This window comes from Arvicanthis niloticus, chromosome 8 (genome assembly GCF_011762505.2).
Source record: "Arvicanthis niloticus isolate mArvNil1 chromosome 8, mArvNil1.pat.X, whole genome shotgun sequence".
Taxonomy (NCBI): Eukaryota; Metazoa; Chordata; class Mammalia; order Rodentia; family Muridae; genus Arvicanthis; species Arvicanthis niloticus.
In genome coordinates, this window is record NC_047665.1 from 75,741,381 (window position 1) to 75,759,476 (window position 18,096).

Consider the following 18,096-nt stretch of genomic DNA (forward strand, 5'->3'; position numbering starts at 1 on the left):
CTTTACTGTTTTTTTTTTTTTTTTTTTACAAATTTAGTGACATTGTATGCATCCAATAGGAAGGGGACTTGACTCTAAGTCCAGCATCTTTCCTCCAGAGTTCAAGGAGGTGGAGGAAAGATATTTGGGGCTAGACAGGTGGGTCAAACTGACAGCCCAGTGCCCACTCTTTGTGCTTTTGCTTCCTGTCTGAATTCTGGGTCTTGATGGCTGTAATCACTACAACATTTGAAGAGCTGAGAAAGACTAAGCTAAGCCCAGCTGTACTGCATCTGCCCATCAGCCTCTTACTATTAACTACAGTTCATTAAGCTGTCCAAAAGGAGAGCAGCTCCCTCAATTTACATCTCCAAAGGGCTGCTGAGTAGAATTTTAAATTATGCTTCTAAAGAGGCATGCTTTTCTCAAATGCCCAGACTTTATTCATCTGAAACTTTAAGTATGCAGTACATGGACTCTTAACATGTATATTTTTAGGGAAACTGTCTAATAAAGCAGAAAAATCACATTTGTAACAGCAGCAAATAACATCAACCAATAAATGGAACACACCAAAGGGCTAAGTTCTAAACCCTCAGGGTAGCTAGAAGTAACTGGAAAGGGCCATCGGCTTCCTTCTACAACTCAGAGTGACTAAGTAGGTACCTGTCACTAAGCTACCTGCAGTTAGGAGAAAGAGCTCAGTCAGGCTATGGATTTTAAAGATGTATGACACCTGTCCCCTCTCCACCCTTTTGATCCTTTTGATCACAAACCAATGTTCTTTGCATTTGGCAGACACCGGGGAACCCAGAGTAGAAGTTCAGAGGAAAGCAGTGTTCAGTCCTTTATTGCCAGGAGGGCTCAGAGCAGAGAGACCAGCTGTCCTTGCCGAAAAAGCACAAATACCTCAAATTGAGCCCCTCAGTAAATGTGCTCTGAAGCCTTGAGCTGCAAATTGCAGCTAAGTGAGAGATCTGCTGCACCTGCCCATGAAAGGCACAGTCTTGTCTGCTCTTCACTGAGAAAGAACAGGGATCTGTAATTGAGGAGTAATTACAAAGGATAATTGATTGCTGTAAAAATGCCACAGATTTAAGGAAACCCACATGCCTCAATGGAGAGTTTAAAGGTGGGAACAAAGGCTATATAAGGCATGAGAAAAGAAAATTAGGCACCAGGCAGTATTTGTATTTTCAAGAAAAGAAACAGAGGCATATAGCTAAGTGGTACCCACAAATAGTAAGGCATCCATGGGGAAGAAGGAAATTGAGGGTCACAAAGACATTAATAAGAAAGAAAGAGCAGAGATCAGTTGAATGGCTGCCTTTCAATGTATGAGACAACATAAGACAATCGCTTTTAATGTTTGAGTCTCATAATGGAACCACCTGTGTGTGAACCAGAGGAGAATAGCATCTAAAAGACAAGCTCCTTCCTGAGGATTCGGGGGGGGGGGGAGAGTTGTCGGGGGGGGGGGACTTAGAGGATGCTTGTCAACAGCACAGTGACAGATGGTCTTCATGTAGGAATAGCTATCCCAATATGGGGTTGGAAAGGATACATAAGGCAAAATTATGAACAAATTTGGAAGCCTCAAGGATTAGAATTTGTTTCCCAATAATGAAGACTAGTATAAAACTCTATGCTCATCAGTGAGCGCACCCTCCTTCTCTCTCCTGACTTAGAAAATATAACAAAACTTAGACAGAGGTTAGTGCTTATTTAGGACTAAGTCATATTTCTATTCATGAGTAACAGATATTGAACTCATTTGATTTTTATTTCAAACTAAACCAAAATTTCAGTTTGATGGAAAGTTTCATTTCTGTGTTTTTCATACAGTAATGTTGAAAACTGTTAGAGGAAAATACTTCAGGACAAAGTTACAGGCAATAGTTTCTGAGCCGTAGTAGCACAGATAACAGGTCTCAAAAGTGACAAACAGGATTTCATGAAATTAGAGGCTACTGCATAGCAGAGGGAACTGTCAGCAGAATGAGCTGACAGCTGATAGGAGGGAAGAAAACCTTTGTCATCTCTACTTCAGACAAGAGGTTAATATCTAGAGTATATAAAGAACCTCAAAATTAAACACCTCAAACCTCTACTGCCAAGTAACAAATGGGACAATAATCTGAACAGACATTTATCAAAGAAAGAATGACACATAGCAAATAAGTAGTTTTTAAAATGTTCACAACATCTCTAGCAATTAGAGAAATGCAAAGTCAAACTACTTTGGGATTCTGACTCGCCCCAGTTAGAATGACAACAGCCAAGAAAGAAAGTAAAAGACAAAAACTACTGACATACCCCTCACAAGGAGATCTGGGGGAAGAGGAGCCATTGTACACTGCTGGTGGCAGTGTAAATTAGTGTCCCCACGGTGACAATCAATGTGGAGACTTCTCACAAAACTGAGCAGAGTTGTTGCATGCCCCAGCTGTACCACTCCTAGGCAGATACTTAAAGGACACTACAGAGACTCATGCTCACTCATGTTCAATACAGCTCATAACACAACAGCCAGGAAGCAGAATCATCCCAGATGTCTGTCACGTGATGGAGGATAGTGAAAATGTGGTAATATATACAATAGATTAATGTATGCAATGTATTGATGTATAGTGGAATTTTTAAAAATTACCTGAAAATGGTTGGAACTGGAAAATATTATAGTAAGTGAGATTACCTAGGCTCAGAAGAATAAAATTTTCTCTCACATGTGCAGATCCTAGTGTTTGTCAAATACATGTGTGCAAGTGAGAGTGAATAAGGAATTTTTCCCTAGACTGGAAAAAGAGGTTTTAAAGGAGGGCATAGCAGAAGTGGAAGAAAATATGTGGAACAAAGAATACCACAGAGACAGTAGGAGCAGGAAGATGAGAGAAAGACTACACGCCCGTGGACACACACACACACACAGACAGACATACACACACAGACACAGACATACACATGCACACACACAGACACACACATGCACACACACATAGAAACACACACATGCACATGTGCACACACACACACACACACACGCATGCATGCATGCACACACATGGTCAATATTGAGTGTTCAACCAATCTCCACTTTATGTTTGAGACAGGGTCTTTTTCAGAACCTAGAGCTCACTGACTGGCTAGCTGGCTGCTGTGGCTAATAGCCCTAAAATTTTTACTCTTTCTACTTTTCCAGTACTGGGCTGATGGATGCACATGGGCATGCCTAGCTTTATTACTGGTTCTGTGGGATTAAACCCAGCCCCTCACATTTTCATAGGGAATACTACTGATTGTGCCATCTCCCCAGTCTGTGCTCCTTCACTCCTAGTAGGGACAGCAAGCTTCACCCTTTAGTGATGGGAGAACAAGGATAAGGACAAGCAGCTCTGAGACAAAGCAGTTCTCAGAGTCTGGTGTCTCGGCATGCTGACTTCCTACCCTCCATGTGAATTTAGGTAAGAAGTCTTAAGAGCCACAGTGATTCCTCCAAGCTATGGTTAGTCACATGCAAATATTTAATCATTTCTTAGTGGATCACAGCCTTTCTTCATCTTGGAGGAAACAAAGATGATTTAGACAGCTTTGAGTACCACTCAGTCATCTCTTCTTCCTCTGGCACCCCTCTTGTTCTCTAGTTTGGTGGTTTGGCTATTCTGGTCATAGTTGAGTTTGCTAAATTTATATTTGCCCATGGCATTTGCTTCCTGTCTCATCTTCCAGGACTTCAGTGCTTACTATTCAATTGTCTTTCTGATAATTATATGTATCCGTCCATCATTCCATGTAGGTCTCTACATTAGTTCCACAGTGAGTCCTTCTATACCTACTCAATAAAACAATCCACTACTGCCATATGAAATTATACTGAATGCTAACTAGTTCACTGTCTGTTTCCTAATGGGACAAAGGAACTGTAGGAGGATAGACTTTACTTATGGTTGATAAATGTTTGTTGATAAATGTTTGTGGCCATATGCTCAGAGAATAAATCCAGGGAAATGTCCACCATTTATTAAGATATCTAGTCACAAATATTAGTGTTGAGGGGTGAGTTTGGTGTCTAGCCAGATCACAGAGGGATAAATGAACAGGGTCCATTCTAAAAGCAAATTCAGAGTGTTTTCTGCTTACCCACAACAGAAGGCTTGGGGTAGGGTCCTTCCCAAGCATAAGTGAGACAGCCACCAATGCTTCCACTTTCATCCTCTGCTTAGTGAAAGGGAAGCAACCCACAGACTTCAAACGAGAAAGAGAAACGACACAGGGTTTGGGACTCCCAACCCTTCAGTCTTTCCATCAAATGCCCTGCCTTCTAGCTTTGGGAACTACCAGTTATCTTTGGTCTTGTCACTTATTGACTGATGCATTGCTCAGATCTTTATACAATAGGGATTTTCAACAACTGTATCTGCAAGTCAAATCTAAGAATGAACTAGAATCTGCCTCTTTGACTATGTCTCAAGCTTTAGAGGTCCCATACCCCTGAATGGCCCACAGTACCAACAGAATTTTCCTTGCTCTCCTGTATATGCCTCCCACATACTGAGGTGTAATCTATTTAGGCAGTGGACGTCATATATGATGCACTTATGAACCACTTAGCCCTCAGTAGGTTCTTACAAATCATGGTCCTCATTCTCACGTGCTCTTACCCAGTGTGATGACAGCCTCAGGTCTCTCTAGTTGCCTCAAGTGGAATTTTGAAATCTTCAATTAAGATTAATGGCATGTATATGTACATGTATATGTACATACATATATGTGTGCGTGCACACGCGAGTGCATGGGTACAAGTGTATGTGGGCGCAGGTGCAGATGGGTTTGTGTGCGTGTGAGTGTGTGTATATGTGTGTGTGTGAGATATGGAGTTGTAAGGAAGCCTGAAAATGACTTCAAAGCAATAAAGAATTTATACTCTTTCAGCACTGTGAATTAATTCTTGCTAAACTTATATTTATTTACTCTGGATGGCCTTTGCTTACTGTGTCATCTCACAGGATGTCAGTAGTTCCCTTACCTCTGTCTATTATTGAAGATTACAATACCTCTGCTATTGGAGGTGAGGTCTGTCTGTTTTAAAGAATGAATATTGCCCGACAAGTTCTCATCTCACCACTCTCATCCATCTCACCTGAATGAGTTCAGCTCTTTCTCCATAAGGGATGCCAAGTGGGTATCTGGTTATAGCAGCCATGCTGGCTGTCATTTCTGGAGTACCACTAAAGGTCACGTAGTTGGGCTCTACCCTTCCCATGTATGTATTAGCTTCCTTCATCTTTCTGACAACTACGCAGGTAGTTGTCCCTTTTACAGAGGAATAGGAAACGAAGTAACTCACCCGAATTAATGCCTATGAGGAGGCCAAGCACACCTCATCACCATTTTGAGTTAATTCCAAAACTTGTGGACTTTATACTAGCCTGAAGACAAATATGCCTATCCAAGCACTTCGACTGGACACGGGATGTAACCTCATGGGTTTTAAGACACATGGCTTCCCTGGCACTTCCCACAACAGCACATGCTCCCTAATTTCAGACATTGGTTTATTGCTACTATCTCCCTCAGGTAACCAACACAGGAGGAATGGAAATGGGAGAGGAGAGAAGAGGAGGAGAAAAATGAGAAGAAAAGAGAAGGGGGAAAGGGAGAGAAGGATAAAGAAGTGTGAACAAGGGTAAGGAAGAAGACGTAAAGAATCTCATAGCTCAGGGGTTGTGCCACAGTGCCTTAGTCCCTTATTAATCACAGCTATAAGAAATACCTCTAGGAGAGCTAGTATGTGGTTACAGTCATTCACACCTATGCAAGGCTGTTACGTTCTTTGCCAGGAGTAAGTGTGAAGAGAAAGTAACATGAGAATGGAAGAAGAAAGAGGTCAATGCAGGGGCAGATCAGGCCTGCTCAAGTTGACCAGCTTTGGCTCATGCTATCTTCTGTCAGGCTGAGTTTGTGTCTGACACATGCCATTGAATTTCATGAGCACGGCCCTTTTCCATTCTGTGTGGAACTTTTTTTTTTTTTTTTTTTTAAAAACTTTTTGTATTTTTGTGGTTGTTACTTAACGAGAACTACTTTAGAAACTGACTCCCTCCAGGATGTCTCATCTAAAAACTGTGAACTGTTTTCTAATGTATGTGGGAACACTATGTGGTGTCACCCTGGTCTTGCAGTCCTGGATTCTATAAGAAATCAAGCAGAGCAGTCCCCTTCCTACTTCTCATGAGAAGCTGAGGGGATGTTTGAGGACTCAGTCCAGAAGACATGGCTACCTGTAGGAGTTGATTTGTGAAAAGGAGGGTGAATTTGTCCCAGTGATTTGGCTAAAAGAACCTTCTCTCTTATGACTGTAAAGGATGGTTTTCCTCAGTGACATTGTGCTATTTCATGGAAGCTATTTCTGGAAGAGCTTGTGTCACATGAAGGTAAAGAGCTGTACAACCCTTTCCAAGGTGTGGGGTTTTGAGGGTTCAGAGTGACAGGTGAGCTCTGAGCTAGGATTTTAGATCTCTCTATATCAGCTTTTATCTGGAACTCATTAGATTACTCCTTGTTAAGCTCTTCTTTCAAGGGAGCCTTGGGGGAGGCGATGATTCAGCAGAGGATGAATGTGAAATTGGAAGGGCTGTATGGCCCTTCCAATGTCGTGATCTTGCAGTGCTGTGTACTGCAGGGAAATCATCCTGGAGCCCTTCGCTTACAGCTCAGTGACTCACTCACTTCTAATACTGTTTGTTTAATTTAATCCTGTCCAAGTTCTGTGAGAAAGCAGTTCGTTTGAACGTAGAGAAAAACGTAATAGCTTGTCCCACTTAGCAGCTAGATGAAGTTCTAGTCTGTACTGGTTTCTAGATGAAGCTTCCATTTGTATTGGTCTCAGCAAAAGAGGAAGGAATGCATGGTGGGGAGAGGTCATGTAGGAAACAAAGGGTGACATCCCTCCAACACACACACACACACACACACACACACACACACACACACACACACACACTGTTTGAAGCTTCCAGTTGGATGTGATGGGCTGTAGAGTTGCTAAACATTATTTTCATCTCCATGTTTGAGCTGCATAGTTTTATGTCAACTTGACACAAGCTGGGGTCACTGGAGAGGAGGGAGGCTCAATTCAGAAGACACCTCCATAAGATTGGGCTGTTGGCAAGCCTGTAGAGCATTTTCTTAATTAGTGATTGATTGGGAAGGGCTCAGACCATTATTGGTGGTGTCGCCCTGGGCTAGTAGTCCTGGGTTCTATAAGAAATCAGGCAGAGCAAGCCATAAGGAGCAAGCTGGTAAGCAGCACTCCTCCATGGCCTCTGCATCATCTCTTGCTTCCAGGTTCCTGTCCTGTGTGAGTCCCTGTTCTGACTTTCTTCAGTGATGAATAGTGATAGTGTAAACCAAATAAACCCTTTCCTCTCCAACTTGCTTTTGGTCATGGTGTTTCATCACAGCAATAGTCACCCTAACCAGGACAATGGCTCTAACTAAACATGCCACATGACAAATTCAGCACCCAGAATAAAGTAATAGTAACTTGCTAGACCAGGTTTGGTACATTAGGAAATTATTAGCCTTATAATAATCAGACAAGGAAAATATCACCTAAGACAAGACACTACAAGTAAGTTTGGAGCTCCCAGCTACAGAATGGCATTCAGTCTTTGAACCCAGTAGTTGAAAGAACAGTACTGGATGGTTGAGGAACAGGGGCTGTAGACCAGGCCACATTAGCTGTGCGATCCAGGACAAAGCACTGCTCACTTCTGGAGCTTGGTTCTTCCTCTATTAAGCAAGCTTGTTATTTTACAAAGTTACCCCCCCCCCACACACACACACACATGTAGAGCTTCCTGTGTCCCTGGCAGTAGGCAAGTGTTTTCTGGGGCTCTCATCTGAGTCCTGTAAATACTGGGCTGGGAAAACATCTCAAAGAGCAAGAAAGACATTGCAGCCTCCTGCCCTCCCCTCCCTTTCCTGCTCCAGCTCAGCAACTCCTTTTCCTTCTTTGAAAAAAAAAAAAAAAAAAAAAAAAAAAAAAAAAAAAAAAAAAAAAAAACACTGCAAGGACTGGCCATGTGTAGACTGGAGAAAAGGGTGACTTAGGAAAGACTTGATAATTTTCTGTCTTCAGATTTTTTGGAGCTATTTCAGGAGCAGATGCAAACAAAATGACTGTAAAGTTTGACAATACCTAGGGACTTTGTTTCCTTGCTCGGAAGCCAGGAAGAGCTACAGGGAATGATGACTCAGATCCAAAGACACTAGAGATGGGAATCAATTGAGTTTTCTATCTGTAGGGTCCAGAGAAGGATTCACTTGTAAATACCCGAGTCTATCGAAAATGGTCTGGGTGAATGGTACAGGTAGAAGCTGGAGCACTTTTTTCTAAATGTCCCTCTAACCTGGCTTAGGAGACAGAGTGGCTTATTCCAGGCACAGGGAAAGAGTAACAATCTCATATCAACTTCTAATTAAGAAAAAGCTCACGGCAGAATGTTGGTCATGGGAAGTACAAAACACTAAGTTTAAAACACCCACATAACTCATTGAACATGAAGAAGCTGAGCCGGTGTCTATATAGAAACTTTACTCCTATGTTCCAGTATCTTTGGTGTGAAAGAGAAAAGTAAAAATCAATTTATTCATAAACAAATTGATCTACTATGGTTTCCTGACTATTAGCTGTGCTAGGGCAATGGTGGCACAAAGCTTGTGGGAGTAGCCAACCAATGTTTGATTTGACTTCAAGCCCATTCCACAAGATGGAACCCATACCCACCTCTCCTTGGGCCACCAAGGATCTGAGACTAGATAGTCCCGAGACCTAGTGTAAAACCAAATACTACTGATCTAAAAAGATGTAGCAATAAAAATGGCTCCTAATACCATGCTACTGTACTCGAAGATCACTGCTTTGCCCAGTCATCAGTGCAGAAGCTTCCTCCTGCAGCAGATGGGAACAAACACAGAGACTCATAGCCAGACTCTATGCAGAGAGTCAGAGACCTTGGAATACTCAGGCCTAAAATGTCTCCATCAAATCCCTGCCTGCAAGGCTCTGGGAATTCTGTGGAAGACGAGGTGGAAAGAATGTAGAAGCTAGAGGGGATGGAAGACGTCAAGAAAATAAGGCCTCTAAATCAACGTGAGCAAAGGTCGTATGAACTCAGAGGGACTGGGGCAGCATGCACAGGGCCTGCATGGGTCTGCACTAGTTCTTCTGTAAATATTTGCCCATGCCATAAGGTTATGAAAATCAAATAGGTTTATTCTCATTACTTATCGAAGTACTTTTGGACTGTCAAAGAATAAGCAAATATATCATACATTAAAAAAAATAATCCATGTGTCAAAATGCAAAGTCCAGAACCAGTTGGTATTCTAGGTAAGGTTCATAATCAAATGATCATTTTTATTATGTGAATTGAGAATTAAGCAGATGAGTTGCCTTTCTTCCTCTTAGAAATGAAGGAATGGACTTCATTTATAATACAAAGAAAGTAGTCTCAGAGCATACATATGGTCTGAGCAATCTAAAACAGGCTGAGTCACTTTTATCAAGTGTGAGGCTCAAAAGCTTATTCTAAAGGCAGAGAGCATAGGCCGGCTTGCTGCTAGGACAACTTTAGAGAGCCAAAGAAAAGGATGTCCGACGTAACACCATTTTGAAGCTGTAGTATTGGGCATTTCGAAGCTAAGCATACAGAACTATTTAACTATTTGGGGGTCTGAATCCACATGATAGAAATGGGGACAGGAAAGATTATGTTTGTTTTACCCATATAGAACCTACAATTAAGTAAACGTCATCTCCTGCTATAGGTCAAATCAAGAGGCCTCTGTCAGCAGCACTTAGTCTTACAATGTTGGACAGGCTGCTGCAATGTGGGTTCTTTGTTGCTGCACACTGCTAGGAGAGAGTGAGTGGGAGCTGTTTGTTATGTGAACCAATTGGAACATTGTTTTCATGCCTACATGGTAGCAGAGGGGGTAGTGTGCACTCTTTGAAAGACACAGGTGGAACATTACATTCTATACCATGGTATCCAACAAGGAAGACCAGACTTCTTAGCCTCTGTCTAGCTAGCAGCCCAGTGGTCGGCAGGAACTAGTGCATGGCAGGGATCTGGCTCAAATATCAGTTAGAAAAGACCTTTATGTCATTTCTTTACAGTACTCATGATGCCTGATCTTCTTTGGTGATTTGACTAGATTTAGAATGGGGAGCCGAGCATTTCTAGGTGTGTCCATGAGAGTGTTTCCAGAGATGATCAACTGAGGGGAATAAGACCATCCTGTAGTGGGGAACACTAACCCATGGACTGGAGTTGGGGACAGAGCAAAAGCAGAGAGGAGAAAGCTTGTCAATCTCTGCTTCCTGGCTCGCCATGATGTGGCCTCTCTGTTCATCTTTCCCTCTTAACACAGTGGACTGAGCTGTCTAAAACCAGGAGGGAAATTAAATCTCTCCCTAGACTGCAGAGAGAGAGAGAGAGAGAGAGAGAGAGAGAGAGAGAGAGAGAGAGAGAGAGAGAGAGAGAAAGAGAAACCAAAACAGAACAAACCAAAACAGAACAAACCAAAAAAAACAAATACAGCACTAAGTCAAGTTAGGCAGCTTTGAGTTAAATGGCTAAAGGCACCACAAGGGTTGAATCTATCTAATTAGGAAAACTCCAGCTTTAACCAGAAAGAGTACATCAACAAGGTCTTGTGCAGTTTGGGTTATATACAGCATTGCGTCAGTGATTTGCCTTTTCTCTTGCCCCTCTTCCCTCATCACATAGCATTACAGACACATGGGAGCTGGAATGAAATATATTCAGCTTTGCGGTTGGAGAGACAGCTCAGTGGTTAGAGAGCCAGGTACTGCTCTTGCAGAGAACTAGAGTTCAACTCAACTTTCCCCTCTTTCTCTCAAGATGTGTCTCTTGGAAAGAGCACATCCAGGGAAAAGACATTCCCTGGCGTTATTCACTCAACTGGGCCCATCGATATGATCTTATGTTGAAAAGAACATAAATACATACATGCTCAGATGTGAACGCGATGAGCCTGGGCACTGCCGCCATCCCCTTCTCCTTGACTTCTGGAAACATCTTATAGCGGGCAATGAGCATGGCGTACATGTTGGAGATGGCGCCACCTAGAGGACACAGAAACAGTTACGGTTTCCCATTCTATCAACACTTCTCATGTAAGCATTCTTTATTTCCACTGACTTAGAATAGTTTCTTAAACTGTAGGTCACAGCTCAAAATGGGATCATATAACTGGATTTGGTGGGGAGAAGAGTCTGAAAAGTTGAGGACAATAAAAAGTTTCTGAATACACCAGGACCAAAAATTATTTCAAAATCAACCATATATATATAATGAGTCTGGGATGTTTCTGACAGTGTTCAACAGTTCATGTCATATCACACGATGTCACTGTAACCTTGGTTCTAAACACACATTATGGTCACCTTGCCCTCTGCATCACGGCATGCCATGCCAATGCTGCCTAAAGTGTCAGTTTTAAGATTATTGTATGAGTAGTAATGCTTTTTACTGTACATACAAAATTTCCTGCTGTTATAAAAACTTAATGACTTAATTAGAGAAAGCAAACATTTGATATTTCTCCATTATTTGACTTAGCTGGTACATACTGGTGTATCTGGTTAGTACTGGGGTAGAATGTTTGATTTTAAAGTTGCTGTTTGAGTTGCTGATATGAGTTCATAAATAACTGATGGATAAATATTGGTTTGAGACTCAGATAAAATGCTCAGTGATTCCTAAAATATCCCTAAGCATGCTTCTTTCATTTGATATTGAATATGGATGCAATGTGGCATTATAATGCACTGACTATTACAGAAAATAAGGAGTAAATAAAAATGGTGACACCTTTACATGCTGCAGTATCAAGTAACCACCTAAGGCCTGATTATTTTTGTAAACTAAACATATCTATCTCATTATTTTGCAAATTATTTGTTTTTGTCTTTAATAATTTCAAAAGTGTCACACATAACAAAGAATTTAAAATAAGGTTTACAACTTATTATCAGTGAATGTTTTATGTGTATGATTGTTTTATATGTCTAGGAACCCAGGGAGACTACACACTTCTCAGATGAAAAGGGGTCACGAGTGGGAAAATGGAAGAAGCACTGACCCAACTTCCAGGGAAAACCTTACAGCTCCTATAAAGTCTAGTCTCAGATTCAAAGATACAGCTAAGAGGGTTCAGGAGAGCACATTGGGCTCCAACTACAGTAAGAAAAACACATTAAATGCTGGGTATGGTGGTGCATACACTCAAGGCCAGTATCTGGTCTACATGGTGAGTATCAGAACAGCCAAGACTACAAAGTGACCTTGGAGTGACAGAGAGACAGAGAGGGAGAGGGAGAGGGAGAAGGGGAGGGGGAGGGGGAGGGGGAGGGAGAGGGAGAGGGAGAGGGAAAGGGGGAGGAGAAGGGGGAGGGGGAGGGAGAGGGAGAGGGAGAAGGGGAGGGGGAGGGGGAGGGGGAGGGAGAGGGAGAGGGAGAGGGAGAGGGAGAGGGAGAGGGAGAGGGAGAGGGAGAGGGAGAGGGAGAGGGAGAGGGAGCTGAGTAGGGGAGGGGGACAAAGAGGGAAAGGGAGAGAGGGGGGAGGGAGAGAGAGACTTCAAAGGGAATTTTCATTTATTTCATTCTTGTTAGGAGCTGTTTTCAAAAGTTTTATCATATAGCACAGTCTGGCTTTTAATTCATGATTCTTCTGTCTCAGTCTTCCAAATGCTGGGATTGGTGTATGTACCACTATGCCAGCTTTGAAAAGACTTTTGAAAAGAGATTTTTTTTTCTTTTCTCTCTAGTTTGTAAGTATGACCAGTCATCATTAGGCCTGTAAAATCCTCCATTCTATGGTGGTGGCAAATAGCTATTTCTTTTCATTGCCAGCGATACCTTGTTCTTGAATTGAGACAAGCTGCCCTTCACTCTGCAGCCTGATAATGGTTCCTGTAGAAAGGAGGATAAACGTCCACATTCAGCTCCTCATCCTCTCTCTTTTCTTTCAGAGATAACCCTAAGATACAACTGCATTCATTAATGAAACACTGCTGCCCATTTCAGGTCCATGAGAAGTATGTCTTGTATTTCCCCAAGACTGTCAAGATTTCATATGATCAAGTTTTATTCTTCTCTGTAAGGGGGCTCTCACTTCACAGGCAGTGAAACTTTCTGCAGGACTGTTCAGAACCTTAGGAATTTTGCTCTCCAGGAAATATGAAGGCACTGAATAGGCTGTCTTAGGGGACCTGGAACCAGAAGGCAGAGGAAAGTGAAAGTATTTTCTCTCTGCCCCACTCCAAGAACAAAACTCTTAGGACTATTTCATGGATGGTTTAATCTGCCTTTTCTTCTAGTTGAGGATCAGGCAGGCTCTGCCAAGTTGAAGAGCCCGTGCAGGGCTATGACCTTTGCCTTATGAGCCCTGGGCTCTGACACAGGCAGGGCGCTTAATACAGAGCTATCAACCAGCCCTTGGCATCTGTACAATCAGAATGCAGGCAGTTGCTATGTTGTTAGGCCCTAGAGACCCAGGACAGGTCAAGTGTGTTCTGATTAGATGCCCAGGTAAGAGACAGACTGTATGATGCTGAATTCAAAGGAAAGCTTTTGAGCAAGGTTCAGTCTAGCTTCTGACTTCTCAGTATTAACACTCACTGACATTCTGAACTACAGAATTCCTTAAAGAGGATTGTCTTAAGTGGTGTTGGGTAGCTACTCTTATTCATAGATTCTAGCTGTAAACAGTGTTTTTTGTTTTTTTCAAGCCAGGACAACCCCAAAATACCCACAGACAATGCCAGTTGTTCTTTTGGGAGGGCAATACTGGCTCCTTAGTTGAGAATTGCTGCTCTTGCTACATTTTTCAGTCTGGTGGGGGTCGGGGGTGAGAGAGGGGGTGGGGGATGGGTGGCTAGAAAAGAAAGGGGAATATTTAAAAAGTAAGCCCTCTTCATATGTAATTATTCAAGAAGCTTTCAACCCTGGTCTCTTGCTCCTCATTTTGCATCTCAGGCATCCTCCAAGCTAAAGGCATTGCAGCTTCGAGGATAATGAAGGGATTTGTGCAAAACCACATGAAGCGGAGAAGAGATACCGGGTCCTACAACCTCTAATGACTATATTAGGAAAAGATCTGAGATTAAGCCAGGCCTTTTCTCCCTCAGTCCATATCCTTTATGACCTGATTCTCAGGTGTAGGTAACTTGCGTATACAGAATGCTTCCAGGAGTCATGAGGCAGTTTCAGGAAGCACCTGAAACTGGTGTCCTGGGTGTCCATGGTAGGGATGAACAAAACTGAACAACTGTTAAAACAAGTTAAGCATTTTGTTCAAGTCGAAGACTCAACTTCTAAGATTTATTGCCAGAACCAGAGGAAACCAGGATGTGCCTGTGGTGCTACTTTCTCTACTCCTGTCCCTTGAATCATTTGACTCTTTAGCCCAGGGGCAAGGCTAGCTGTTACCTAGTGAAACTTCTACTAGCAAATAAGGATGCTGTATACCATCACTCTTCTTGTAGGAAGTTGAGCAGAAACAGAGCTGCGTTGCTTTCTGTTGCTGTCCCCTCTGGCTTTGGAATATTTATAATACAATATAACACTACATCTATGGCTTTTACACCATGGTTAGGATATATGAGTCTTCAGGCTCAAAGGAAGAAGCACCAGAGCTTCCACCTACTGATTTGCCACCATTCACTGTGTCAGGCAGAACCTAGCAGAACCAACAACGAGGATTTCTTGGGGGTGTACTTTTTTGGGGGGCATGTAGGTTTCAAGACAGGCTAGATAATTAGGCATGCCCCCTACTTAGACTAGCAAAAATTTCATAGTCAACAGATTCCTATTTCTGTAAGCTATGAGAACTGAACCATGTTGCTCTTGGTACATCTCAGGGACAATTCAATCCTACCATCAACCCTATAAGAGAATGAATAAGTCAGAAATGATGTTGACACAGTAACACTTGTAACTGTACCTAGTTCTTCATGAAAATATGTTCTAAGCATCAATCTCGGACAATAAAGACAAATCCACAAACTTAGCAGGAAAGGAGAGTAGGTACTAAATTGCCTAGAAAATGAAAGAATCCATCATGACTAGCTAGTGTTCAATGACTTTTTTTAAGGCTAATTTTCTGTTCCATTTAACTAACACTTTCCTTTTAGCATCTGAAAAAGACGTGCTGTGTACTTAAATACATAAAACAACAGAGGTGAGATGGTTGGTCAGACATACGCAAGTCTTGTCAAGTCTTGTCTTCTAGAACACTGCTGTTTGGTCATTGTTTCAGCTTCAGGCCCTGTCACCTCTCACTGCCTTTGCAGACTTGCTTCAGAGGCATCTGAATCCAGCCTGGCTGTGCCTGGCTGTGCCTGGCTGTGCCTGGCTGTGCCTGGCTGTGCCTGGCTGTGCCTGGCTGTGCCTGGCTGTGCCTGGCTGTGCCTGGCTGTGCCTGGCTGTGCCTGGCTGTGCCTGGCTGTGCCTGGCTGTGCCTGGCTGTGCCTGACAGCTGTAGGTGTAACTCTGGTGTCTCCTTTCCCACCCACCCATAACAGCTTACTGAAGGCTGGCTTCCTTTCACTGATTAGGGGCCGCTCTGATACTAGGGTTCTTTCCCATGGGTCAGTGACTTTCCCCATTGCCTTCCCAATTCCCTTTTCATCCAGAAATCAAGTCAAGGTCACAGCATTTTGTTTCAGGTTGATTCTCTGGGCTGGGAGAAGCATAAATAACAGAGCCTAGCATGCAGTGGCCGGTAATCAAAATGGAAAAGACTAGGTGATAAAGAGGAGAGAAAATACCTCAAAGAAATCAGCACTCTCTTCTAGCTCTAAGGAGCCACCTCCCCATGCACTCATTTCTCTTCTTGAGATTAGTCTAAATCCACCTCTCTGATCATTACTCCAGAGACTAGAGAAAAAAAGGAATGGGCTCTTCCGGAGGAAATACAGCTCGGCGCACACCGTCACACACCGAGTGTTGTGTTAAGTGATGCTTTTATTTCACTCATTTGGAGAAATGCAGCAAGGGTGAATTTCCTTCTTAGCAATTATTCTTCTTTTGACCAGCACTATCCATGTGTTTTATATGTAAGGTCATGGTAGAAGTATGGGGGATATTATGTCTGACTATACTCTGCACAGATAACTGGAATTGAAGCATGGGATTAGTAAACTCCAAGGTGGGTTCAGAGGGCTAAGCCACGCTCATTATTTTTATAAACACAGCTTAAATGACCTAATCATAAACACAGAATAGATGTTTATAACATAGCATGCCAGCACAAAACAGAGAAAAAAATTAAATATATATACCAGGAGAGAAGATTCCATCCCCAGAGCCCCCTGGCCAGCCAATGAGCTCCCTCATCTTCTTTAGGGTAACGTATTCTAGCAGCACAAACACAGGTGCAATCTCATAGGTGAACCTGGAATGCATAAATGACCATGATTTATGTGTGTAGCTCAGATAAAGTATTTACTATTGTAATATCACAGAATTTCTCCTTTATAAAAACTTATACATTCATTGATGTAAAGATTATAATATCAAATATAAAATTATTTATAAAAGGTTTTCTGAAAAATTGCTAATTTTTCTGTTGCTTTAAAGGCAAGATCTTCAAATATTGGTATAATGTGCAGGGCTAGTTTTGTCATATTGAATGCAGAATATTGCATAGTAGGATTACCTAAAAGGCAACATTGGGCTTTATTTTTCTTTCATGTAGTGTGTTATTTTAAATCAAAATGTTTAAAAGTCTCTTTTTTGTTTTAAATATTTGCATAGCTTAATAAAATAAAAAACACGTTGAGGTTATTTAATTAAGCCAGCGTGAGAGGAACACATGATGTAAAAGGATTTACACAAAAGAGGTTTTGTGTAATCAGTTACTTACATGTTAGTGTTTGCTGTTGACGTCAACCAGTCTGCTGCTAATCCAACCATATCCAATCCAGTAGACAGCTGATTAAAATATCGGGGATGCCCTGAATAAAATGAAATTAGGATTGCAACCAGTGAAAATAATTATCTCCCAAACACAAGCTTTTTATATCTAAAGGACCTTGATTGACACTTCAGTTACATGAGATACATACTCAGAAATCAAATATGCAAATGGACCTGTGAGCACAAGACACGTGATCACATGCACATATGTGCACACACATGCAAGCAGCCCTTTCTCTAGCCAAGGACTACTTAGGGCTTAGTATTTCCTAAGATATACTCTAAAGATCTCTCAAGTAGGCCCTGTAAAAATAATATGTATGTTGCAATGCGGAGACTAGATCATTTCCTACTATACTTCCAGTATAATTGCAAACTAAAATGTTATGGTATCCAGATCATTCTTATTTGCATCGATACTGCTAACAGTCCCTTTGCTGTTCTGAGAATCAGTCATACTGTGACATCCTTCGGGATGCCAGCATCCATAATAATATCAGTGACAAATGACTGATGATTACAAAGACAAGACAAAATGAAAAAAAAAAAAAATTAGGACAGTCTGCCGAGTAGTTTAGTCTTAGATTCAAAGGTGATGGGCGTCTAGAGATGGCATAGACAAAGCTAATTCTTGACAGTTCTCTGTCTAAATATTTGATTATAGTCAACAGAGGTTCCTCATAGTTGAGATTTAGAACAAAGCTGAACAGCCAGCATTACTATCTTGTTGACAGATATGTGAAAAATGTATTTCATGGATAGACTGACCCATAAAAGGGATTATCTAATTGACTTCTAGATTTATCTAAAATTCTGTAAATAGATTGGTATCTATTTATACCCTCTATACCTCAAGGCTGTTATTCGAAATGTGATTATAAATATCTCATTGGGAGCCTGTTTTCCCATCTTGTCCAGCACAAGCCTACCAATAGATTCATGTTGTGTTTAGCAACAGCAGTTTGGGAGAAAGCATAATTATGGAAGTGGTATCTGATAAAAACCGGTATCTGCCACTTGCCGGACATCTGTCCAGTACCTGTGATGTGAGTCTCACATCCCAAGTGTGGACAAAACAAGATAAAGGGTAACACTGGAAAAAGCAC

At 41.8% G+C, this 18,096-nt stretch overlaps 1 protein-coding gene across 1 annotated transcript in view; it reads right to left on the bottom strand.

The window, feature by feature from the left end:
- Gad2 (glutamate decarboxylase 2) overlaps positions 1–18,096 on the bottom strand; it is a 66,463-nt gene that overhangs the window by 42,182 nt on the left and 6,185 nt on the right. Inside the window, exons 5-7 of the mRNA XM_034510324.2 lie at positions 16,938–17,028; positions 16,354–16,466; positions 11,019–11,134 (exon numbers count right to left, since the gene is read on the bottom strand). Of these exons, the coding sequence (XP_034366215.1) occupies positions 11,019–11,134; positions 16,354–16,466; positions 16,938–17,028 (320 nt within the window). The remainder of the gene's footprint in view (positions 1–11,018; positions 11,135–16,353; positions 16,467–16,937; positions 17,029–18,096) is intronic.